Raw genomic sequence first — 26420 nt, 5'->3', positions numbered from 1 at the left:
TTTGAATGAGATGTTTGTGTTTCACACATTCAGGTTTGTTTCTCGGCACAAAAAATGTAATAAGACATTGTGCTCCAAATTTCAAAATATCCCTTTTTTAAACTAGATTGACTCTCCTGCAGCTAATGCAACACCACAGGGAGTGAATATGGCTTTTAATATGACACCCACTCCTTCCCAACTCCTTCTCTCTTAATTGGAAGAAAGAGCCATTTGGAAAGATGGTAATGAATGTCTGGCTAAAAATATCTCTATAACTGGGCTCAGAGGAGGTTTTTTCCTCCTCTTGTCTTCAGCTGCTGTATCCATTTGTCTACATGCTTGGACTGTAATTGTTTACCCCCATCTACACAAGAGTTATCTGCCAGCTGAATCGAACACAATGTGAGAAATGGAAGCCTCCCAAAACCATCAACACCCCTCCAAAGCAGATGGATGGTGTGTGCTGCCTGACTGCCTTTAGTTGCTGTTTTTTTTTTTTTTTTTTTTTTTTTTTTTTTTTTTTGAGTTTGCTCCCCCTCTGAGACTCACACAAAGTTTTCAACATGCAGGGTGTCAAGTTTGATAAAAGCCGGAGTGTGACTATAGAGAGCTGACCCGCAAGGTGCTGCTGGGTCGTCCAATTCTAAACCGGGTTAACTAAGACATTTCAGAATTCCGCCTGGTCCTTTTTTTGATCAGACAAAACCAAAGGAAGTTCTTTTACGATAGATAGAACTTGCACCAGTAAGTGGTGCTATACTGTAGTTACGTGCTGCCTGTAAAATGCTCAGGATGTCCGTCAACTAGGATGATGCACAGTATCTGTTTTATATCCTATTTTAAAAAGTGAACCACTTCTACATTTTAGCTTATTCTCGCTCAAGAGATAAGGACAACTAAGAAGAACTTTTCTTGTAAGATGTTGTGTTTGGCGGACCCTGTGGACAAAAGTGGTATTGTTTCCTAGTACCCAAGTCCCTTTAGAAAACTCATTTTACCGCAGCAGGATCTGACAGTCCGCCCCCTCAGTCGTGGTTCTGGTTCTCCCGTGCCTTCTCTCACGCGGGACCAGCAATATGGCCTGGGTCTCCAGCAGCCTGGTGTTGGTGTTAGCTCCAGTATTAAATATAGACTGTTTCATAAACTGTTTAAAGTTCCTCACAGTAACTTTAAAGTACAAAAGGAAATACAGAAAGTTGGTTGTTCAGGTGAACTTAGATTTTCTAGCTTCACTCACCTTATGATTGTGTAACTTTGCTGCACTCTCTGTATATACCTCCTGCAGCTGTGTGTATGCCTGTGGCTCAGTCTTCTGCACCGATAGAAGATTTGATTGAAGATTAATGATGGAAGTGGCTCTGGCTGTTCAGTCATCACCCTTCAAATAACTGCAGCTGCACTGAACACCTCCATGGTGTGTGTGTGAGATAGAGATAGAGATAGAGAGAGAAAGAGAAAATGTGCTATCCAAACTTTGTTGCCTGTAAAAAAAAAAAAAAAACACACACACACACACACACACACACACACACACACACACACACACACACACACACACTCTAATCAGTTCTACTGAGAATTTTAAGTGACACTTCCTTTTTCCTCTCTCTATATATTTCATCGGAATTTAATTCAAATGAGCCTAATTTTCTTGAATGTTCAATTAAATCAAAAGATAATAGAAAAAACAATGAGACTAGTCGTTTAAAAGGATTCTATCCCCCTTTATAACATGCTGTCATCTAACTGAAATATGACAATGCAGAAACTAAAGAGAATGTGACAGGTTTGATGGTTTTGGAGGAGCATACTACATATCTGACATTTTGGGTTTAAATTTGATCTATCTCTTGTCGTGACCCATCTCCACTTGTCCTCTTGTCTCTCCTGTCACTCTAAACCACAGCGGGTCACATAAAGATGAACAGACACTGCAGCTTCCAACGGACAGCCTGAGCGTCACCTTCTATTTGATTTTGACTTTTGAATTAAAAGACACCAATCTGTCTGCATGTAGCCCCATGTGTCACCCAAGACTGAAAATGGCCACTAAATATGTAATTTCACAACATTTTTCAATATTTCTTATCAAAGCAGTTAATTTAATTAAAGCAGCACACTCAGACTGACCTAAACCCACTGTGTCACATGCAGTCCAGGCAAATCCCATCATTTAAAGGGATAAATGTCAAACTCCAACAGAGATGATGCAGAAGCTGATGACGCTGCTGTCTGCTGGACTGGGGATTCCACTCTGTAGACTGATGCCAGCAACAAGAAAAAACAGCTTGCTGTGGGTGAAGTGAGAAAAACATATCGTCTTCATAGCACAGACGGTCAGATCTGTAAACCCCCTCCCTCTGTTGCCCCAAGTCTTCTCCCTCCAGTGCTGTCCACAAATACAACTCTGTCCTTTCTACGTTTCAATATGTCTCGACATCTGCACTTTTAACAGTGCTCATGGCAATGTTTTTCAGTTTCACACAGATGGCTTAAAATAGAGCTGGAGTTACTCCAGGAGGTAAAGCACAGCTGAGACGGCCACTCCACTGAACTGTGGGGTCATGTGCACGTGTGCGTTTGCGTCTGCTCACACTTGTAAACGTGTGTTAACACGTGCTGTCTGGACACAGATGTGTTAATGACGCTTGATATAATTCTTGGTAATTGGTGCGATATGGTGACCTGAATTGCCGGAAATCAGAATGCAGGAAGCTGAAAAGCAAATTATTTGTCTGTATTTATTGTCGATCGGTCTGTCAGTCCACTACTGGGGTTCAAACTAATTATCTCAACAACTATTGGATGGATTGCAGTGGATTTTGCAGACATTCATGGTCCACAGAGGATGATTCCTACTGAACTTGAGTATCCCCCCCACCATGAGCTTTACATTAGGTTTTCAGTGAAATATCTCCACAATCGTTGACCGTGTTACTTGTTAATGAGTTTGGTTCATTCATGTTCCCCTGAGGATGAATCACTTAGGTGATCCTCTGACTTTTCATCTTGCAGTGCTTTGGTTTATAACCAAACACCTGTGAAACTGTCATTTCCATTAGCTTCAGTTGTAAGCCGTGGTTTTGGGCTAACTGGCAAATGTTTGAACGCTAACAAGCTTAATAAAAAAGGCAAACGTGGTAAATTTTATACTGTCTTGGCATTAGCATGTTAGCATTGTCAGTTTGAGAATGTCAGCATGTCAAGATCAGTATTTAGCTATAATCAGCCCATCTTGAAGCTTCTAGCATGGCTGTAAACTCTTAATCTTGTTGAGTGGAGGGAGGCAGTACACAAACCAAGCATTCAACTCAACTGTTCTAATATAATAACTCAACTGTTCTAATATCTTTAAGAATAAAAGAACAGTACAAATGTGATTGAATGAAAGCATGGACTTGCATACAGAAATTCATAAATACTTGAAAATAGAGCCTTTGGATGAGCCAGAATTCTGAAAACTTGGCTTGGATATGAAACGGCTGGCTCAATTACAGAGAGGACACACACTGAAATATTTCTTGCTGATGTTTAATAAATCAAGTAAATTTTTTCTTGCCAAATTTTTGGTAACTATGAGAACAACTACTGGCGTAAAAACTCACAGAACAAGGGGTATGAGATCCTCATAGAAATACATAAAGTGTGCCATTGGGTCACAGTAGGTGAAGGCGAGATGGACTGTGGAATAGAGAGAGTGATGATGAAAGTGGGAGGGAGAAATCGAAGAATGAAAGCATAAGGGAGGAAAGGGACATCCAAAGAGATAAAAAAACGGCCATTCAAGCATGAGAAGAAAGGAAGATGAGACGGGAGGCAGGATGAATGGCAAAGGTAGAGCAGGATGGGTGAAAAGAAAAGAGATGGAGTCTGAGAGATGGAGCGAGGATTGCCGGACATAGGACAGAGCCATGCAGGAAAGAAAAGGAGAATTTAGAGAATAAGAGAGAGTTTAGCAGGTCAAGTGGAGGCCAGGAGGAAACAGGAACCAGAGGAAATTGAGTAATAGAGGCTAAATGGAGTCAGTTGAGAAAAAAGACACAGAGGTGAGTAAGGTGATGGAATACAGGATTTTCTTTTAGTGCTTCTGGTCTGTTTATTCAACCTGTTTCGCTGAATGAGTAAGATTCTTGTTTGTACCTGATTGTGAAACACCGCTCACACCTGGTCCTCTCTCTGGAGACGGCTCTGGAGACTCTGGTCTGTCTGCTATACTTGTCCCTGCCTTCCAGGGCCAAACACAGGTCGACTCCACCCGCATAATAATGTGTCCGTCGGTCTGCTGCACTGGGGTTTGGAAAACTCATACATGGTCACACAGTTTAGAGGCAGGGTGGATCGTCTCTTTTTAGAAATGGGAAATGGGAATGGAAAACCTGCGTTTTTCCGTGAATCACTCCACTCTTGCAGAGTCACTTGCAAGAGCGGAGTGATTAAAAAGATGATGGTGCAGAATTGGGGAGCCGTTTAGTATTAATTATTTATGGTTTATTTGACGGGGATGGATACAATATACATAAATAAATATTGTATATAGAGGATCCTAGTTTGAAATATCCACCCATAGAAGAGCTTTTATAAAACAAGGAGATTAGAACAGTGAGGTATAATGATGGTTAGACGGAATACGGCAAAATTAATAAAAAGCACACTTTAAAAATATGAGAACAGGTTTTTTGTTGAATTTATCAGGATCTTGTAGCTGTCTTAAAAGTAAATGAAGTTTGTAGTAATTGGATGATTCTGAATTAAGTGCTGTTAAGGATGTCTTAGTTTTGAGGGCCTCATTCAAGAAGCACTCATACGAACAGGTTTGTTCTGAATCCCCTTATTCAAGTGATTTAGTAGAACTTGCTGCATTCACTCATTTTCTGAATTGAATTTTTGCAAACACAAGAGGTCCAGACCTGTCCTAGGAGTCATGTGACATTGTCTGCTGCTTTCCAAGAAAAAGTAACGGATTGTTTATTTCATGACATGGAAGCAATTTTTTAACTTCATAATTATGTGCATATTTTTCTGTAAATTTGAATTCAAGGCTGATATAACTTTATTGTATTCATATAGCCTAGCGATATCACCATTAATTCAAATTGCCTATTGATGCTATTGTTTGACACTAAACTACGTTTTTCATTTGGAACCACTTCTTCTTTATTTCATTGACAGTATTACTATCAGAGGACACAAAACTTAACAGCACTTATTTGTCCACATTCCTTATCTTCAGCAGGTCCTTTAATTCTGCTGCTGACACTGTTTTTTCAGTCGTTAAAAGCCTTATATGGTATTATAGCGTTCTTTAGTGTTAATTACGCTAATTTACAGTTCTCATGAACGTGCACTCATTCACTCACAGGTGGCATTCATCATGATGACACTGGTCATTGACAAAGGTATCTAAAGCTAGGAGCCACTGCTGAATCTGGCTCACTAGTACGAGCATATGGAACAGGAAAGTTAAGTAAGTTAAGAGAAGAATACCAAAATCATTCCACATTCTTGCATGAGACCCATTCACTGCAAAGGAATACCAGCCAAGTATGAAAAAATGCTGCTTTATTTTAAATGTGTCCAATTTGTTTCCTGGCAGAGTAACTGAGGGGTTATGCAGGAAAGAGCCTTTTACCTTCACTGTTCATCTGATAGGAATGTAAACACATTCAGTAATCAAAACCACACTCACTATTTCATTTGAAATCCAACGTGTCAGGTTACATAAATAACGTGACACAAATGTCTTCTAATACTTTCTGACTGTATTATAGATTGCATACTATCTTTGTAAAGCTCACAGTGTTGTTTTCAGCTTATGCTGATGCGTTCTTATACTGAACCACTTTGCCCTTGTCCAGTTCGGTGTGTGTGTGTGTTTGTGTGACCTGAACCACCTGAGTACCTGTCTCTGAGAGACCCCAACCAATTTTCTAGTCCATCAAGAGGTATTATGCTCCGCAGTGTCAGAAGTGTCAAATGCTGCCGTGAGATCCAATAAGACCAGGACTGTTAGACTACCTGAATCATTACCCAGACCACTGTCATTCAACGTCATGATGACAGCCGTTTCAGCGCTGTGACGTGGGCTGAAACCCGATCAAAATATATCGAGGATGTCGTTCATCTGCCAGAGAGGATCACGTCAGAGAAGTGACAGAGAAACGTGGCTGCTAAGTGTGTGTGTGTGTGTGTGTTTGTCTTCCTACAGCCATGCATTACTGTGCATTTGCATATCCAGAGGGGGTGTGTGTGTGTGTGTGTGTGTGTGTGTGTGTGTGTGTGTGTGTGTGTGTGTGTGTGTGTGTGTGTTTGGAGCATGCTGCCTGGGAGAGTAACCTTAAGAGGGTCGGTGCCTTCAGAAGCGTTCTTGTCATCTTTACAAAGGACTCTGGCTCCGTCGCTGTAATTGCAAAACTCTGTTGCGGCTCATGGAGAGAGTCAGGGGAGCCGATGTAGATTTCATGGAGCCGCTATATGTGCTCTGTGTGTGAGCACTTATACTCACTTATACTCAACTCCATCACACTCTTGCTATATGTACACAGTTTCACGGTGATATACTCTGTTTTTCCTTAGTCTTACTCCTTCTATTCTGGATTTCTCTGCCCTTCCTGCTTCCTCACGACACTCCATCCTCATATCCTCCATATCCTTTGTGTCTCTCTACCCCAGGTGCTGTCTCTGGGTGCAGATGTGTTGCCAGAGTACAAGCTCCAGGCCCCGCGCATCCACAAGTGGACGGTGTTGCACTACAGCCCCTTCAAGGCGGTGTGGGACTGGCTCATCCTGCTGCTGGTCATCTACACCGCCATCCTCACCCCCTACTCGGCCGCGTTCCTCCTCAACGAGCAGGTGGGGTCTAATCCAGGGAAAGAGTCAATAACAAGACCGCTGTCAAGTCAAGCTGGTTTTATTATTTATATCGCCTAATCACAAAAGTGTTTCATTGGGCTTTACATCTTTACGACATAAGGTCCTCTCAGCAATGAACCGAGCTGAACAAATATACAAAAAGTAATATTATACACCAATGATTTCCATGGTAAGTAAACGTAGATAGTGTTTCTTGGGATAACGCATCCTGCTTCAAGCCCTGTTTTTGTGTCTCTTCTCCATTTTTTTGTCTACACATGTATGCAAATGATCTTTAAAGCCTTAACGCTGATCCATTTGAAGGAGGTAATCACACAGAGCTGCTCTATTTTTAGAGCATTAGCTTATAATTCTCTTATTCTGTCTTTTCTTCTACTCTCTTCTATATTCTCTCTCTCACTTGACTTTCGACTCAACACATCTCACCTTTTCCTCTCCTCTCCTCTCCTCTCCTTTCCTTTCCTCCCTGTTCCTCTCCTTCATCTCCTCTTCTCTTCTTTTATCTCCTTTTCTCTTCTCTTCTCTTCCCTCTCCTCTCAGGAAGAGGTAGCGATGCAGAGTTGTGGTTACTCCTGCTCTCCTCTCAACGTGGTGGACCTCATTGTGGATATCATGTTCATTATTGACATCCTCATCAACTTCAGGTCTGTATTTAAACACATGAGTCTACAGTATAATAGCAGCAGTAGTAGTAGTAGTAGTCGTCACTGTGTTATTTGTAGTAGAAAGTGCTGCAGCAGTAGTAGAACAATAAGTCATAGTAAACACTAAATGCTGCAGATCTAATTCCCAACCCCATGCTCTGTCCTCATTAAACTGTTATTAGAGCTCATTGTTGTAGCATTAGTGAACACAGTAATGGTTATTTAAGTTAATAGTACAAAGTGGTGTTCACAGTTGCAGTAGTAGTGTCAAATGTCGTAGAATAACAACTATTAATGTTATGTTCATATCATCTGCACTGCTCCTCTCAGGACAACGTATGTGAACACTAACGATGAGGTGGTGAGTCACCCGGTTCGTATCGCCGTCCACTACTTCAAGGGCTGGTTCCTCATCGACATGGTGGCTGCTATTCCCTTTGACCTGCTCATCTATCGCAGCGGAGAGGAGGTATGTCCCCATATAGGGAGGGAGGGGGGGATGTTTCTGTACTGCGGGGAAGGTGTGAGGGAGGACAAGACAAGTGGCTGGGGAGATGGAGGGATAAAGAGAACAAGAGAGAGATGTTGTTTCTGCATTGACATTGTGTCTTTATCTAATGAGAAAGGTACAAAGAGTGAAGAGGAGGGAGACAGGGAATAAGAGGAGGAAAGAAGAGAGGCAGAGGTGATTTACTTTATGCTTCATCATTTAATTGTCTCCGTGGGGAAGTTGATTTGCAATCAGCTGCGGTGAAGCGTCAAAATAAAACGTGTCTACCTTACAAAGAAATGAGTCAATTAATCAAGTGTTGTATTGAATGAAATCCTCAATTTTGTTATTGAAAAATATCATTCTCTGCCTCCAGCTTCTCCAGTGTAAGGGTTTTAGGGTTTAGGTTTAAGGCTCTGTTTAACATCATTGGAAATGTATTAATGAAATAGCTCTGCGTTTTGAGTGTTGGTCGGATAAAACAAACAATTCAAAGACGTACGTCGGAGTCAGAGAAACATTAATGTTTCTCTCAAACACTACTCCCTGTTTAAAATGTCATGGTCATCTTGTGTCATTATTGACAGCTGAAGCGTGGCTCAAGGGTCATTTTTACATCAGTAAAATGTGACACATTGCATTGTGGGATTGCAAAAAGAAATTGCCATGGACACAACTTCTTTTAGTCAATTATTGTTTCTTTGATGTCAATTTTTTTTCTGTTAACATGCCGGCCATGTTATCTGCCCAGAAGATTGTTTTGTTACTGCTGTTTAAATTCATCATGTTTTTCCTTGTGTTGCAAATGGGCTTTAACTGCATTCTGTTGTGCATCCCTGTGTTGCATAATGCCAATAAACTATCCTTGAAACTATATAAAGCATTAATTTAACATGTATAATTCAGACAATCAAAATACTGTGTAGCATGCATGTAGTTCGCTCTGCTGCCTCGGGGCGACTGGTTGCCCCGTCGCTCAGAGGTCCCTGCGGCCGATCCACCCAATCGCAGCTTTTTTCTGTCCTGGCCCCTCAGTGGTGGAATGAACTCCCCACTGACGTCAGGACAGCAGAGTCGCTGCCCATCTTTAGGCGCAGGCTGAAAACTCACCTCTTCAAGAAGTACTACCCTGAGCCTTCCTCGTAGCACTTATTGCATTCGTATTAGTTGTTGTACTTATTGAGTTTGTTGCACGTATTGTATTCGTATCAGTTCGTTGCACTTATTGTATTCGTATTAGTCTGTTGCACTTATTGTTTTCGTAGTAATTTACTTCTGCACTATACTTTTGCTCTGGTTTATGCTTTTAGATGTTTGTTTAAGAAAGGAGATGCACTTATGACTTCTGGTGACTAGTAGTTCTCTTGAATACCTATGTTGAATACACTTCCTGTAAGTCGCTTTGGATAAAAGCGTCTGCTAAATGACTAATGTAATGTAATGTAGTGCAATATATAGTAAACAAGTATAGCTTTTGGACACGGCCGATGTATTTGGGTTTTAACAGTAGAGAAGGATGGATTTTTCTTTATTTTCCTGGAAATTTCTTTTTTAATTTTTGGGAAATGAATCAGTAGTAATGGCCATGTAGAGTTACCCTTTTTCACCTATTTCTAATAATTAAAGGATTTATCAATAGATAGAGAAAATAATCAGCAGATTAAGTTCAAAGATCAAATTCAAAGCAGCCGAGGCCGAAATGTCCTGAATCTAAATCCCTAGAATGGGCCGACCACCACAAATGCTGGATCCTACATTTCCTATAATCTGATAGCATCTTTCATTAGACCTTTCCTGCCTCCTGAGCCGAATCTGATTGGCTTGTTGAATTTTATGTTTTCTGATCTAGACAGCCCACAAAAAACTGACTGGTTCGTTTATTTGTTTGGTAGGAACCTACAGATACACAAATGTATGTATTCCCTTCAAGAAACCTCCAGAGCCACAGAAGACATTACACAACAGTTGATGAGTAAACTGAACTGGGTTAAATCATTCAAGTAAAAATAAGCGCTGCTTGAATATAACAGAGGCAGATACGCAGTGACAAAGTTAAATCCAGACACTGGGTACTGAGGTTCTATGGTTTGCTGAATGATAGAAAAGTCGTCGGTTGGCGTCGGTTTGAAAATTTAAGGAAGTGAGAGGCGGATGTCTGGAGGAAGAGGTGGGAGTTAGCAGAAAGAGGCAGAGGGAAGTGAGTTAGTAGGTTGCCGGTGCCCTCTGAGGATTCTTCCCACATAATGAGGATGAAAACCGCAGAGGCCAAGGTCCACCCCTCCTCACAGCAGTTCAGCCCAGGCCAATCCCATTGACAGAGGAATCACCACTTGGAATGCATCTTATAGTAATAGGATGTCTGTAGGTAATTAAAAGAAGTGTTATTTATAGTGATTAAGCCACCCACCAGGCCGAAAATGATGAATGTGGAAACTCCCCGACATTGAAATACTGCCCGGGGGGAAGCTTTGCCAAGATTCACTTCATAGAGGCCGCAGAGCCAAGAAAGTGGAGATTTTCCTCACTAGACAACTATCATTTACTGAGAGGACACACACACACACACACACACACACACACACACACACACACAGCAGGACTAGGCTCTCAGCCAGCGCAGTAATCGTCCTGTTATTTATTTGTTGTATGGACAAGGATGGGGGCGCCGGCCGAATACAAGTAGGAATGACAGCCCACAGTAATGACAAAAAGTCAGGATTTACCACCTCCGCAACACAGGTGTGTGTGTGTGTGTGTGTGTGTGTGTGTGTGTGTGTGTGTGTGTGTGTGTGTGTGTGTGTGTGTGTGTGTGTGTGTGTGTGTGTGTGTGAGACAGCAGGCAGGGAAGGCTGGGACGAGACATCACAGTTTTTTTTACCAGTCTTTAAAATATCTTATCTCATTATCAACAACCGACGCTCCGTCTCTCTTTCCACTTCTCAGACCACCACTCTGATTGGTCTGCTGAAGACGGCTCGTCTCCTGCGCCTGGTGCGCGTGGCCCGGAAGCTGGACCGCTACTCGGAGTACGGCGCGGCTGTCCTCTTCCTCCTCATGTGCACATTCGCCCTCATCGCTCACTGGCTGGCCTGCATCTGGTACGGTGCCATAAGACTGTCTGGTGAATCAGACCAGATTTTACAGATGGAGGAGTAATGTAGGAATAATGTCTGTCTGCACGCGTCAGAACAGGTGGTATATGGAGGGTAGTGCTGTCACAATATTGAAATTCTCAACTTAAATACAAGACTTTAAAAAATATATAAATATGTGTTTAATTTCTTATGCTTTTTATTTTTTAATATGCCTTTTTTTGTGGTGTCAATCACCAAGTTAAATGGTAGAAATTGATACTGCAGAAAATTGTATTTGAACTGTTTGAATCAATAAGACATATTTTATATTAGGAGTTTGAAAATACATCCCTTTAGTGTGCCTTTCTTTGCCTTTCCTACTGCAGCGGGCTAATTATTTCTTATTATCAGCTATCGTATACATGCATTCATATTGTGACTGTTTTTTTTCCCAGGTATGCCATCGGTAGCGTAGAGAGGAACGGTTCCATAGGCTGGCTCCACACACTGGGGGACCAGTTGGGAAAGACCTACAACAGCACCATCATAGGTACTGAGAGGAAAGCTAACTAAGTACTACAGCAGTACTTAAAGATATTGAAGTGACACTTGTGTGTATTAGTTAACTTGGCTTCAAGCGAATAAGTACAAAACATACTTCATCAGAATCCAAAAAAAAATATTTGATTGTGGAGTGATCATCAGTGATCATCCATCATTCTGCTAGGCCATATAACTTTTTATGAAATATTTGTGTGAGCTCTAAATTCATTTTACTCTCCAGGTTCGGGACCCTCCATCAAAGACAAGTACGTCACAGCGCTGTACTTCACATTCAGCAGCCTGACCAGCGTGGGGTTTGGAAACGTGTCCCCCAACACCAACTCTGAGAAGATCTTCTCCATCTGTGTCATGCTCATAGGATGTAAGTCCTGATGTCGTGCTACAAGTAGATGTAGTAGTAGTTGTAGGGTTTTAATGCTTTTCACTCCGACACCAAATCATCCTCATACTCCCCTTACTCTTGTCACATAAGTGATCTGACTCCTGCTACTCTCAGTTAATGATTGCAGCATCTGTCGTACGACTAAGTATTGGTAACTCCCTTAAGTATTTAAAGAATTAGTTTTTTTATTTGATGAATGTTGGAGGTAATGCTTCAAAATGAACCAAATTGGTTTTATTTCTACTTCCTAAAAAAAGAAGAAAAGGACAATGGGGTTGGCCGATAAAATGTTCTCGAAAATTTCCTGATAAAATCTTATTTTTAATGTATAGCTATTTTAACCCGTTTTCTTTTGCAAAAACATTACACAAACAGCCAACAAGCCATATCTATGGAGAAAGGCAAAACGGTGACAAATAGATGCAAAACAGCTGCAAAGAGACACAAACAGACTTACAGTGTCTATGGAAAGAGACAAAACAACCACAAATAGACACAGAAAACTACAAAAAGGAGCAAAACAACTTCAGGTAAAAATAAGAAAAAAAAGACCACAACAATTAAATTGTTCAGTTCTTATATACCATTCTACTATAATTACAGCAGCTGGACAGAGCCGTAGATCCTACTTTACATTCTTAAAGCATATCGCTCAATGATTTATTAATAAAATTCATCAGCAGGGATTGTAATAACCCCTGTCATGCTTATCAACGCCGCTTCCTCTCTACAGAGTAATTACCTCTACAATTAGAGGTAATTGTAGAGGTAATTACTCTGGACCTCATTGATCAGGCTAACCATAGAATGAGAACATGAATATGGTGTTTAAAACAACTGACTAGAAACTAGTAACAGCTTGTTCATTGCATGCCAGCACTTAGTATTTGTGGTGTGCTTATGGGGAAAAAAAGAAATAAAGCATGTATTGTACTGTAGTTACAGATATCGAAGGGTAAAATCAAAGACTTGGAGGCACTTCTTCAACAAGGGCGTTTTTTGTTTTTATTCGTAGTTTGGCCTGCACTACTCCTCCAGACAGTTTGGAATGTGCTCGGCCATAAAATGACCCCAGGCTTGTAAAATGTCAATTAAACAAGTGCAAGATTATGATGCTTTAAAATATAAGTGCACTTTGAAATTGCAATGAGCATTATAAAAGTTCAGAAAAAAATTTGGATCAATTGTGTCCCTTTAGCAAACGTGTAAAAAAACACGTACACACACACACACACACACACACACACACACACACACACACACACACACACACACACACACACACACACACACACACAGCAGTTTTAGAGTGTGATGTAAACAGTGATGGGAGCTGACAGAGGTTGAGGGGTTAGCAGGATCCAAGTTGACAACAGGACAAAACAGAGAGGCTCATGAAGGATAGGACAAAAAAACACTCTGTCCTCTACAGACAAAAGCCCTTTAGATCAGTCAAAGTCCTGCTGCATCTGTCCTCCAGAGGACGGAGCAGCTCACGCACACAGGAATTATTCTTAGGTTACTCATAAAGACGATGTTTCACATTAATATGTGATCACGTTATCTTAATATTAATATTATTTAACTGTTTTGAATCAACTTAAATTATATATTTCAAGCGTATTTTTCAAGTCTATCTTAAAGGTTAGGTTCCCGTTTTGTCAAGTCTGACTTAAAACAATGCTAACATGCTGGTAGTGTATGCACACTGATAAAGGCCTAGTTTTTGGACCCTGTAATCATTCCTCCTGTCTACGCCGGCCCCCAGACGATCCCTTTTTGACGCTGTTTTATTGGAAGTGATGGGAGACAAAATCCAAAGGCCTCGCTCTGTTGTAAACACATATATTTATCTGAGGCTAATATTCAGAAGTATGAGTCAGACAAATAAAGTCGATCTTAACAGTGGTAAAATCTTTCTCTAACTGTCCCTCAACAGGGCAACTTTAGACTGCATTTTTATAAAGAAAGAGGGCTTTTGATGCAGTCCCCCATCACTTACATTGAAATTGCATTACGTAGGGGTCTTTTCACTCCCACTGTAGACCGCAGGAACAATTACAGCAACCAAAAACTCTTTCAGTATACATACGAGTTGGGTTTTTTGAGGGAGTTGTCCAGTCAGTGTATAACAGTGAATACAAACTAACCCTTTAAAACACCAAAGTCAAATAATGATACAAACAAGCTGACCGATCTAGGCAGCGGCAGAGCAGAAACTTAATGTCCTGTGAGGTAAAATTATTGTTTTTGTCAATGGAGTATTGTGGCTTTGAAGAGAGTATAGATACCTACAAAAAAAATTAACTACAAAAGCAGGAGTGCCCCCGTCATGTATGACGCCACGTTGCCAAATGAGCTGAATATCTTTCAAGCTCGCTTTGATCTCCTCAACTAAGTCAGCTGTCGAGTCTGCGCCCCCGGCCCTTGTGTTTGGAGAGGGCACTATCAAATATTAAAGTCTATGTATCATGCTCGTATAGCGATCACTAGTTAATTAGTTGTTCTTTCTATTATTAAATAACTTAGATAGAATAATGAGAAATATGTTAAACAGGCCCTATTATGCTATTTTCCAGGTGTATATTTTTATCTCAAGTTACAGTTACAACATGTTAACATGCATTAATGCTCATATTCCTCCTTGTTTTCTCATCCTGGCTGTCCTGCAGCACCTCTTCTCACCCTCTCTCTGAAATACTCCGTTGTAGCGTTTGCTCCTCCCTCCAGAAAGCAAAGTCTGCCCTGATTGGTCAGCTAGCCCGCTCTGTTGTGATTGGTCAACGTTTCACATTTCAAAAAACTCTTCCTCCGGAGCTTCAGCTCCGTCTCTCTCTTTTGTTGTTTGAGGGCCAAACTAGCCTGAAGGAGTTTTACGTCACGCCCGTAACATTGTGACCTCATAATGTTACGGAAGTGACGGAGAGAATTCAATGGAGCCGTTTCAGGCAGCTCAGGAGCTTCTTAGGGGGAGGGTAACTCATTTTAGGCGTGGACTTCAGGTTTTACACTCTACGGACCTTTTACATGTACAAAGATATATATAACAAACTAAAGAAGAGGGAAAAAGTGGAAAAGCATAATAGGGCCACTTTAAAGTTAAATTAAATACCGAAAAAATCTAAAAGAATTTGAGTCAGTTAAAGGTCATCTGTTGAAAAAGTGAAAATTCCATATCTCTTGAATAAAGACGCTCTAGGTGCTACTTCAATACTGTGAAAGTATCAAAGCGCTCCATCCAGGGAGAAATGCTCCCAGCCAGCATTTAGAAGCTGTGCCTTTAAACGAGCCGTCAAGACTTCTGTAAGGTTGTGATGTCACAACTACAAGATGACACCACAAACAGTGCAGAACTACGTGTACTTGACATAGACAGTTAGTCCCCGACTGCAGCAATGCTGAAAAGACGGCGACAGCACAGATGCAGAAGACAGGAAAAAACGCTGACCAATCAGGGCAGACTGTTTCGGGAGAGGGGGGCTTAATGAGAAGGGCGCTAAACCAGAGCGTTTTAGACATGTACATTTTGAAAGACAATATAAGAAAAACATTTAACATTTAACATTAAAGCATGTAAGCATGTTCTAGTAAATATACAAGTATGAACCTGTAAATGACCTTGATAGGTTCCCTTTAAAAAGCTGTTTTTACTGAAGTATTAATTAAAATACATATTGTTACATTGTTTCTTCAGCACAGCTCTGATTCATGCTAATATCTATCTCCTTTATCACACCATCAGCTGTCTGAGCTTCTTCACCCTCTTTTTTTCTCATCACCCAAGGGTGTCAAGCTTAATAATATATTTTTCTTTTCAGATGGAGAAGACAGTCAGCTAGAAATATGTCAGGTCACATCAGTGTATCGAGTACCCGTGTGTCTCTAGGCTCTCTCTTAATGTATATGTGAATCTCTCCCTTCCTGCCTACCTTCCCTTGTGTCCTCCATCCTCACACTTCCAAATCCTCCCTCACCGTCTCCCACCCCCAGCCCTGATGTACGCCAGCATCTTTGGGAACGTGTCCGCCATCATCCAGCGGCTGTACTCGGGCACGGCCCGCTACCACACCCAGATGCTGAGAGTCCGGGAGTTCATCCGCTTCCACCAGATCCCCAACCCGCTCAGGCAGAGGCTGGAGGAGTACTTCCAGCACGCCTGGTCTTACACTAACGGCATCGACATGAACGCCGTAAGTACCTGAACTCGCACACACCTGAGTCCCGTATGTGTACACTTGGTCCGTTGTGTTGTAATGAGTGAGTGCTGGGCATGAATACAGACATAGTAAGAGGCCAGAGGAGAATTTTGAGCCTGCGTTGTACGTTACTAGGACGATGCGAAGACTTTGTCTCAGCATGCATGGTCCGACACCGTCAAAGAAAATAGGAAAGATGTGAGTATCATCAATAATATGCACACACACATGCATTTAAACATGCTGAAACATAGTTTAAAGTACTTGCACCCCGCATGGACCTGCATGAGTTTCTTCACATGCATAAACGCTAACGCACTCTCTTCTCATACAAGCTGAAGCCACATCACACAGATTGAAGGAGCACTTGTTTTGCACAGTCGATCTCAACCTGAACTCTGTGAGTCCCAGTGTATAGGATGACACGCACATGCATGCAACCACAGATCCACAGACACACAGCTATAATCCTAAAAATGTCACACACTATCTTCACAGCAGTAGTGTTTCACTGCATTATAAGCTACTTCACATAGTTTCAGCTCAAAAAGCACACTTTACTCAAAGTATCTCTGCTCATAACTTCAAGAATCCTTTCCAGCATCCAAATGTCTTTTGAAAATTTCCCATCAGAGCAAGATCAGCTCCTTGTTTTGTCTGTGAAGCCTTGCAGAAGCAAAGAGAAACTCTGTTCAGGAACAAAAAGTCCCAGTGTAACAATAGACTGTATATAAGTGTACGTAGTCATCGTGACTTCATGCATTGGTTTGTGAACTGCTATTTTGAGGCCTAAAGTTCAGCGATTTCGCCATCACCATCTTGATCTTTTGCAACCAGTGAACAGAAGTGACCATACTTCGACTGCAGAGGAGTGACGCTATGGTAAAGCGGCCATATACGGCTCTGGTGGCAACCTTTCAATCACAAGGTAGCCCCGCCCTAAAGAGTATCCTGCTTTATGGTCTATTTGACTCTAAATGGACCATAATTTACTAAATGAACATCATGCTGTATTGAAGAAGACTTGAAACTAGAGATTGAGACCATAAACTCATGTTTACAATGTTTACTGAGGTAATAAATCAAGAGAGAAGTAGAGTCATTTTCTCATAGACTTCTATACAGAGGAGTCGCCCCTGATGGACAGTAGATAGAAAGCATGTTAAAGACACTTCAGCATGGGCTTCACTTTTTAGAAACGGAGGTTACCTCCTAGTGTAAACACAATATTCCATCACTGAATTCCTGTTTCATTTCAGTGTAGACCCTGTATGTTTTTCTCCTCGACGGATTCAATCCGCTGCTACTTCCTTCATTCCTGAGGATGGAGAGAATAATTATGTAGTTGATATGAGGAACTGAACGTTATGCGAGTGTTGAAATGAGAGCAGGTTATTAGATGAGTTGGATGTAGTCTGTTCCATTTCTTTAAGGGTTGGATGAACTTCTTAAAAGGAGGATTAGAGGGAGGAGAGAGGTAGTTGTTTATGCAGCATCCATCACAACAAATTAGCTCACTGTTGTTAATTTGTGTTCCTGTCCTCCTTAAAAATTTTAATATTAATACTTGACACTTTTTATTAAATTAATTAAAGACATTACTCTTTGTACTAAATATATTAAACTGTTAGCAAACATTTTTTTTTTTACTTTTCAAGTATTTGTGAATTATTACCAAATTACTTGTAAACCTCTATGATCATTACATAGATAGATGGACCGGATTATACAACTTTATTAATGGTTAACAATTGGTTTGTAATATAGAACAAAAACTCCCGCACACTGGCTTCTTCACTTGCGTATAAATGTATTTTAGTCACGACGTTTCTGTACGTAGACCTTCATCAGGTTATTTTACCTGATGAAGGTCTACGTAACGAAACGTTACCTAAGGTATTCTCCTACGCGCCTGTCGTCCTACTGGGGTGCAAAAGTTTTGCTCTTTTTAACAATTGGTTTGTAAAAAATAAATATAGTAACAACAGATGGTTATATTTCTTTTTGAAATGATTAATAAATACTCATGTGTAAACATTAATTAGATAGTTTCCAGACTAGACAGAAGCTTTTCTTCGTAGAAAAGCTACAGCAAAGGCTACGAAGATGTATACCGACAGCAAACATTTATCTAAACAATAACAGCTTAGCCTTTAAAGTCAGCAGTATGAACCAGCACATCCTGGAGCACCTCACACATCAGCATAATGGTTGTTGTTCAGGGAGTAATATTAGGCTGTATCAAAATCACAAGATGGAGTTCTCAGTTGGGTCATGAAAGGTTATACCGGGTTTGTCATGCTCATTTCCATGTTTCTTCATGTTTGACTGCCCTCAAACCAGGCTGTGAAACATGTACAAAGGTGTGTGTGTGTGTGTGTGTGTGTGTGTGTGTGTGTGTGTGTGTGTGTGTGTGTGTGTGTGTGTGTGTGTGTGTGTGTGTGTGTTACTGCACTGATTCATTACCTGAGTAAAAAAGAGGTGGAGGTAAAAGGCAATGAGGTTACTCAGAACATAATATCGAGAAGAGAGGTGAAAACATGCCAACACAAACGCATATGTTGAAAGTAAGAAAAAGAGAGACATGGAGAGAAAGAAACGTTGCGTTGCAATATTTTTTTTTTTTACAGCCCAGAACGTACTGCTTTAAAGGAGCCGGGGCTTCTTCTGCTTGCAGTGAACTCATTAAAGTCGCACCAATTCTTCATATTAATTACACTCCAAGGGGCCTGCCGACTCTCTTTCAGTAGGCCTTCTACTTGAAATCATTCTGCAGCGTAGCTCTAAAAGATCCTCGCAAAGGATGGAGAGAGAAGCCCCAAACTGCTGACACTGGTCCTCCACTCTGGGGTTAAACTCATGAAAGATTTAAATGAAACAGTGACTTCTCTGACGGTTAGCATGACAAGAGTAAAAACTGTAAAGACGTTTTTATTACTCCTTTTAAAGCATCCATAATCTGTGACATTAGTTTGATGTTCTGGACTCTGATGACTACACGTATCAATACCGATGTAACCTTTCCCTTTCAATTATTCCACTTTCTTTATCTTTATCTTTTTTTCCCCTTACTTCCTTCTGTCTTCCTTCTCCATCTGTCCCCTTCCTTACTTCTCTGTCCCTCACTCCTTCCTTATCCCCTCCCTCCCTCCCTCCCTCCCTCTCCTCCCTCTCCTCCAGGTGCTGAAAGGTTTCCCAGAGTGTCTCCAGGCGGATATCTGCCTCCACCTGAACCGGACGTTGCTTCAGAACTGTAAGGCCTTCAAAGGCTCCACTAAGGGCTGCCTCAGGGCGCTGGCCATGAAGTTCAAGACCACCCACGCTCCCCCGGGGGACACGCTAGTCCACGCCGGGGACGTCCTCACGGCCCTCTACTTCATATCCAGGGGGTCCATAGAGATACTGAGAGGAGACGTGGTGGTAGCCATCTTGGGTACAAATAATATATATATAATATAAATGAATGTATAGTGATGTCTCAATGTGTATTTTACCGATTTTGTTTGTAGCCCTTGTTTCCATGTTAGCTTTAAGGTCATTAGAAACCAAATCTGAAGCAAGAACTCTTGCATGAGATGGCTTAGAAGTATAAACAGTTTAGTCCAATATTTGAAGTTCCATCCCAGCAGGTAGGTGGATTCGGGGCTGCTTCCATGAGACCTAAAGTAAGAGAAGTTCATACTGGAATGCACCGACTTCTCAGCAGGACATTAGTAATAACAGTTCTCCACTGGTCTATAGCCTCCTTTGTCGATCCAGACTTTGAGAAAGTTCAGTTTGCTGCAGAACTCTTTTCTGCCCTCTTACATTTTCTCTTTAGTTCATGCTTTAATATCTCTTTCTGGGTGTTGACTTTGTGCAGGCCTCTCAACAATATGTTTTAGCTGGTAGCACCATCTGCTGGTGAGCAGAAAGTGTTACTCCTGATAGTTCAGAGTCGATACAGGAAGACACAGTAAAAGTTATGTGTGGAGTTACACAGTACATATGTTGTGCGTGTGTGGATCCATATGAAGATTAAAATATATCCACCAGTGGTGATCCTCATGTGGAACTATTTGCTTGAAATAATTATGTGACATTTGCATGCCTTGCCCTAAAAGACAGTTAAGTTAATGTTCGAAAAGTTGGGGGAGAGATCTGGTAGTCGGAGAAGAGACAGTTTGAAATATATTTTTTTAATACATTCTTTTATTTTGCCACATAATCTATTGGGCCTACATTACAGATACAATATGATGTTACTATGACAGTGGTTCAAAGTTTCCAAATCCAAACAAGATGTTCACACACCATTAAACTCTTTACATGGGCTCATGTCTACGGATGACAGGCAATCAGAAATAACGTACTTGGTGATCCATTTTCTAAGTCTGATCTAAATATTTTTTTCTCTCCTGTATTTATATCTTTTAAGATCATTTAAAAAAACATTATACTAAATAACTTTTCTAATCTGTGAAAAAAGGTAAAGAAAAAAAAAGTAGGCAGGTCAAGACAATGTGTTTGTTGCTGTAATACTCATTTTGGTCACAAGAGGCTTGGGTTAACACTACTCCATGTTCTAAATAGGACTAAAAGCATCCATGTTTTCTTCCAGGTGAGCTTTAATTTCTTCGTTATCTGAACACAAGGTTCATATTTTGCGTGGTAGCAACACTTGGCATCATATGCCACTGTCATATCTGTGTCATGAGAACATCTGGGATAAAGTGACGACTGAAGATACAGAGCTTTCTTTCTTCTCGTCACCTTTCCCAGGGAAGAACGACATCTTCGGTGAGCCCATCAACCTGTACACCCGACCGGGTAAATCCAACGCCGACGTGAGGGCCCTGACCTACTGCGACCTCCATAAGATCTTCAGGGAAGATGTTCTGGAGGTGCTGGACATGTATCCGGAGTTTGCAGACAACTTCTGGAACAACCTAGAAATCACCTTCAACCTCCGAGATGTGAGTTTACAGCCTCATCAAAGAAGTGCAAATATAATCAGACAGACGTCCTGAATGCTTAAATTCAAGGACCATTTTAAAGGTAGCTCTGTTGTGAATATTCTCTCCATCTAGTTGTGTTCTCAATGCACGATCTTTGTGCTGTTGTATCGAAGTATCCAAGCGGGATTTTACCTTTACTTCTGGAAAGAATACCTCATTCTTACTTTAATAAAGTCCATTTAATGCTGGTTTCAGACCAACATGATTCCAGGCTCTCCGAGCAGCGATGACTCTAACAGTGGGGGTTTCAACAAGTTACGCAGACGCAAGTTATCATTCCGAAGACGCACAGAAAAAGGTAAACCTTCATTAATAGCTCATCTCAACGTCACATAAAAGAATAACTTTATTTTATCTGACTGTCCGATACAACTTCAGTAAATGTCCCTTGATGATGCGGTTTATCTTGTAATATTCCCCCTGGTTTTCATCTTGGAAAAGTCCCTGACCAATCTCCCTCTTTTTTTTTATTATCTTTCCACACACACCTGTGTCCAGATGACGCAGACGCAGGAGAAATCAAAAAGTCCCATAAATCTGTTAGACGGAGACAGAGGGAAGGAGCCAACAACCAAAAACAGGAGGGGGCACCGAAGCGGCAGTGGCAGGCACATCGATGCTCGGCGTCGTCGCACTCCAGCGGTGACGAGGTACAACTACATCTTGTCTACTTCTAAAGTATGTATCGTATTGCAGTAACCGTTGTTATACGCCGCAGTGCAATAAATACTGGTGTTAAACAGGCCCTATTATGCTATTTTCCGGGTGCATATTTTTATCTCAAGTTACAGTTACAACATGTTTACATGCATTAATGCTCATAATCTGCCTTGCCTTTCTCATCCTGGCTGTCCTGCAGCACCTCTTCTCACCCTCTCTCTGAAACGCTCCGTTGTAGCTCCTCCTTCCAGAAAGCAAAGTCTGCTCTGATTGGCCAGCTAGCCCGCTCTGTTGTGATTAGTCAATGGTTCACATTTCAAAAAACTTTCCCTCCAGAGCATGACAAATTAAATATGGTTCAAAACGGGATCAAACCCCGGCCACCTGGGTGAAAGACCGCTTTCATAACCACTATACCATGGTAGATGTTAGCTACAGCTCCGTCCCTCTCTTTTGTTGTTTGAGGGCCAAACTAGCCGGAGAGTTTTATGTGAGTTCCGTAACATTGTGACCTCATAAAGTTACGGACGTGAAGGAGAGAATCCAATCGAGCCGTTTCAGGCAGCTCAGGAGTTTCTGAGGTGGAGGGTAACTCCTTTTAGGTGTGGACTTCAGGTTTTACACTCTACGGACCTTTTACATGTAAAAAATGTTTTATATATATCACACTAAAGAAGAGGGAAAAAGTGGAAAAGCACAATAGGGCCACTTTAATGTTCTTGATCTTCACCTCCAACAGGGGGGAGAGTCAATTGTGACCAGACTGGCCCCTCCGCCGTCAACGCTGGAGAATCCGCATGCTCAGGCCACATCCAGGAGCTTCAACGAGAACACTGAGGCCGACGGAGACCCCAAGACTGGGAACACCTGCAACGCCCTGTCAGGTAGAAACAGATCAGAACAGCATCCATGTGTCCTTGTGATTTATACAGGAACCACTATCTGGGGTTTTTACGCAAACTCACTCTCTCCGTCCGTCTCCCACAGGTGCGTTCTCAGGCGTGTCACACATCTTCAGTTTCTGGGGGGAGAGTCGGGGGGTGGTCAGTACCAGGAGGTTCCCAGCTGCAGCCTGGCCTCCCCACCGCCCCTCAACACGTCGCTGCACAGCCTGAGCCGGCAGCAACGCAGCCAGCTGGACACACGCCTGGACCTGCTGCAGAAACAGCTCAACAGGTACCGCGGGACGAGCGTCAGGGTGCATTCTGGGTCGCTTTGGTTTCACTGTCCCCTGAGGGAACCTGTGTACTTCCTGTTTACACCGGCAAGCGCATGCCCAGTGTACGTGAATAGTCATGTGATATTCGTTTTCAGGGGAGCAAGTCTGGACGCAAATCATTTCGAAAACGATGCTGAAACGCATGTGTGGACGGAGATCGTTTTTGTTTTAAAACCCCGTTTTGTAGACATGGTCTGAGACCCTGGCTTGTACCACAGGTTGTGTCATAAAGCCTATAGCTAGGGAGCTGTAGGCTTTATATTTCCAGTATGCCCCCAAACATACTGGAAATATCTGCACATGTGGCAAGTCTCTGTTTGACTTCAGATAGGGAAACAGAGATCTGCTTCCTTATTAGCTGTATAGGAGCCTCAGAAAGGAGCCAGCAGGTTTGATGGGGAAACGTCCACCTCTCCTGTATGTGTAGCTCACTTTATCCTGTGAGAAAAATAAAAAGGTTCCAGCTCCAGAACTAACAAAGGGATGGGAGAAAGAAAAATGCATTATTAGCAAAACAGAGTTTAGAAAAGTTTAATAATTGGAGTAAGAAGTTTATGCAAAAGTGGAGGGTAGACAAAATAATTGTCCATACAGATGTTAACAGCAGCTTTTGAGTGCTAATGACTCGGGGTATGTGGTGCTGTAGACCGCCAAGCCGATTTACTTCCTGGTTCAGCTTTTATCTACTTGCTCACAAAGTTTCTTCTTTAAAATGAGCAATCATACCAGACATTAATGATCCCAAATGTTATTTGCAATTTACTTGGGGAGTACTTTGGTCCTGTAGGATAAAACTGCATGAATTTCATTTTAACAGAGATAACATTTTTTAATGTCCTTAATAGAATAAATAAAATGAAATTGACAGAATATAAATGTGTATCCGTGAAGCTATTAACAGTGGATCATCTACCACATACTGTGTGCAGGCTGGAGAGTCGCATGTCGACGGACATCGGAGCCATCATGCAGCTGCTGCAGAGACAGGTGGCCCTGGTTCCTCCAGCCTACAGCGCCGTCTCATTGCCGCCCCAGGTGATGATGACGCACACACACACACACACACACACACACACAGCTGACAGCTTTCTGTTATTGTCAGACGCTGAACCCAACTGCGAATATACAGAGGGCTACACTTCCTGCGGACCAATAACATGTTGTCTCTTGCAGGTCTCACCTTACCCTGGTCCAGGTCCAGATCCAGGAGAGACACTGGTCCAGCCTGTAACACCTCTGGAGACAGACACTCTGGCCTCCCTCTCACAGGTGAAGCAGATGTGTTGCTAAAGTTTTTGCTGATTGGATGCTGTCATTGGTCCACAGTGAATATTAACTAAAGACATCGAAACCCACAAAGCTTTTTTATCCTCAAACTTTGCATTGGTACTTCTCCTACTTAGTAGCTCCACTATGTTTGTGTCTCGTCCAGCATTCGTAGCAACGCTTTCGAAAAGTAATACGTATGTTAACCACATACTCATGAAAGAGGAAGTTTAAAGACTGCTAATACACACATATGCCAGCAGTTCGACTAGTCCAACATCCAGAGGTCTTTCTGCCTTGAGACTGTTGGTTCCCTATGTGAAGTCAACGTTTTTGTCAAATTCCTTCAGTGGCTATTTTAACCAAAAAACAATCTTTTCCTGAATATAACTAAGTAGGTTTGTTAGTTAAAACTTAGTATTTTATGATGTTTTCCTAAACGTAGCCAAGTATTTCCCAATTTATTCCTAAACCTAGCTAAGTAGTTTTCCAGCCTTAACCTTACTGTTGTTTCCTGTGAAGACGTAAGTTTATTTTGAAAAGACTGTGAATGGCGCGTAAATTGACAGCTGTTGCTGGACTTCTGTAGGAAAACGCACGAAAAATGAGGAGGAACTTTTCTTAACATGTTATGCAAACCGTTGTAGGTTGTTTATCTCCATGCATTCTTTAGAATACAGGGTTTATTTCAATGGGATCTCAGTACCCTGTTATCTAAGCAACTAGCTTAGATAACATCTTGCAGCATATAGCGCATGCTCTGCTTATGTATGTATATATTATGTACATATATACATATATACATTTGCATATCAAAAATGAAAATGATCATATCAATTGTGGTACCATTTTTTTGTCACAACAGGTTTGCTTATACACCACCAGAGGTCAACCCTCATAAAATAATAAGTTGACTTTGTGAATGAGTAAAACAGTTGTAGTAGCTCCTCCCACTCACCTCTCAGCTTCTTCCCCTGCAGATCTTGGATTCGCAACACTTCGAGGAGTTCCCAGCACAGCCTCTTGACTCTCTGCAGCCCCAGGAGGCCCCACTGATCAACCCCAACCAGGACCAGCTCGCTCCCTCTGGACTGGACAGCCTGGGGCATCACCTGGAGCTGGAGCTGGGACTGGGCACAGGGGCTGGGGTCCCCTCCGGGACCGCTGTAGGTTCACATGTAGATTCCGAGGCGGGGTCGAGCTCAGGAGCAGGGTTAGACTTTGGTTCGGGGGTGTGTATGGGCACCAGGGTCGGGTCGGCAGCAGGATCAGGGGTGTCTTCACATGATCCTGAAACCCAAAGGAAGCTGTCCCTCCAAGAAACACAAACCCCTTTGGACTCACGGACACCACAGCGACCCAGCTCTGACCCAGGGGGGAGCTAAGGAAGAGGGGAAGGGGCTGGGAGGGGAGAGAGAGGCATGGAGGGAGGGATACAGAGAGAGAACCAGAGTCCCTTCCTGTTTCCTTCTACTGCACCTCCCACCAAAACCCTTTAGGGCACCAAGCTACTATCTCCACCGCTGATGTTTCACCTAGGCCTCTCTCTGTCTCTCTCTCTCCCACAAGTCGTCGTCCCCCCCAATCCACCTATCGTGGAGCTTTCTGAACTCCACAGCGGTACAACCTTTAACCAAAACCACGAACAGAGCAGAGAGGAGCTTTATGAACACAGTCCACCTCTCTGTCAGTCTGCTGAAAGACTACACATAACACACACACACACACACACACACACACACACACACACACACACACACACACACACACACACACACACACACACACACACACACACACACACACACTAATGACTGCTGTCCTGTAGGAGAATCCCTTTACTGCTGTGTCCAGTGTCGGACGACCGACGAGAACAAGACAACGAAGAAAACAAGTAGCCATTTACGTCTTGCACTGAAAACCCTATGGAGATAATGATTATTCTATCCTGTATGTCCGTGGCGCTTCCGAAAAAACTCGCAAACCGGTTGGTGATGTGTTGTGTTAGCTGGCCTAACAGGAAAACCTGCTGTCCCGTTCTGTCATTGGTGTCCCCCCCGACCCCCTGCCCCAGGA

At 42.1% G+C, this 26420-nt stretch overlaps 1 protein-coding gene across 1 annotated transcript in view; it reads left to right on the top strand.

Annotated features, from left to right (window-relative positions):
* The window catches only part of kcnh2b (potassium voltage-gated channel, subfamily H (eag-related), member 2b), a 226006-nt gene extending 200277 nt beyond the window's left edge, over nt 1–25729 (top strand). The window contains 18 exon segments of the mRNA XM_054622505.1: nt 6652–6831; nt 7393–7496; nt 7827–7965; nt 10930–11084; nt 11516–11610; nt 11845–11985; nt 15997–16196; nt 16338–16400; nt 19383–19635; nt 20964–21157; nt 21395–21497; nt 21698–21849; nt 22599–22743; nt 22847–22891; nt 22894–23035; nt 24008–24113; nt 24252–24347; nt 25325–25729. Coding sequence (XP_054478480.1) covers nt 6652–6831; nt 7393–7496; nt 7827–7965; nt 10930–11084; nt 11516–11610; nt 11845–11985; nt 15997–16196; nt 16338–16400; nt 19383–19635; nt 20964–21157; nt 21395–21497; nt 21698–21849; nt 22599–22743; nt 22847–22891; nt 22894–23035; nt 24008–24113; nt 24252–24347; nt 25325–25729 — 2718 coding nt within the window.
* Nucleotides 25730–26420: the final 691 nt, after the last annotated feature.

The sequence above is a fragment of the Anoplopoma fimbria genome, chromosome 21 (genome assembly GCF_027596085.1).
Source record: "Anoplopoma fimbria isolate UVic2021 breed Golden Eagle Sablefish chromosome 21, Afim_UVic_2022, whole genome shotgun sequence".
Classification (NCBI taxonomy): domain Eukaryota; kingdom Metazoa; phylum Chordata; class Actinopteri; order Perciformes; family Anoplopomatidae; genus Anoplopoma; species Anoplopoma fimbria.
This window is presented reverse-complemented; position numbering and strand designations above follow the sequence as displayed.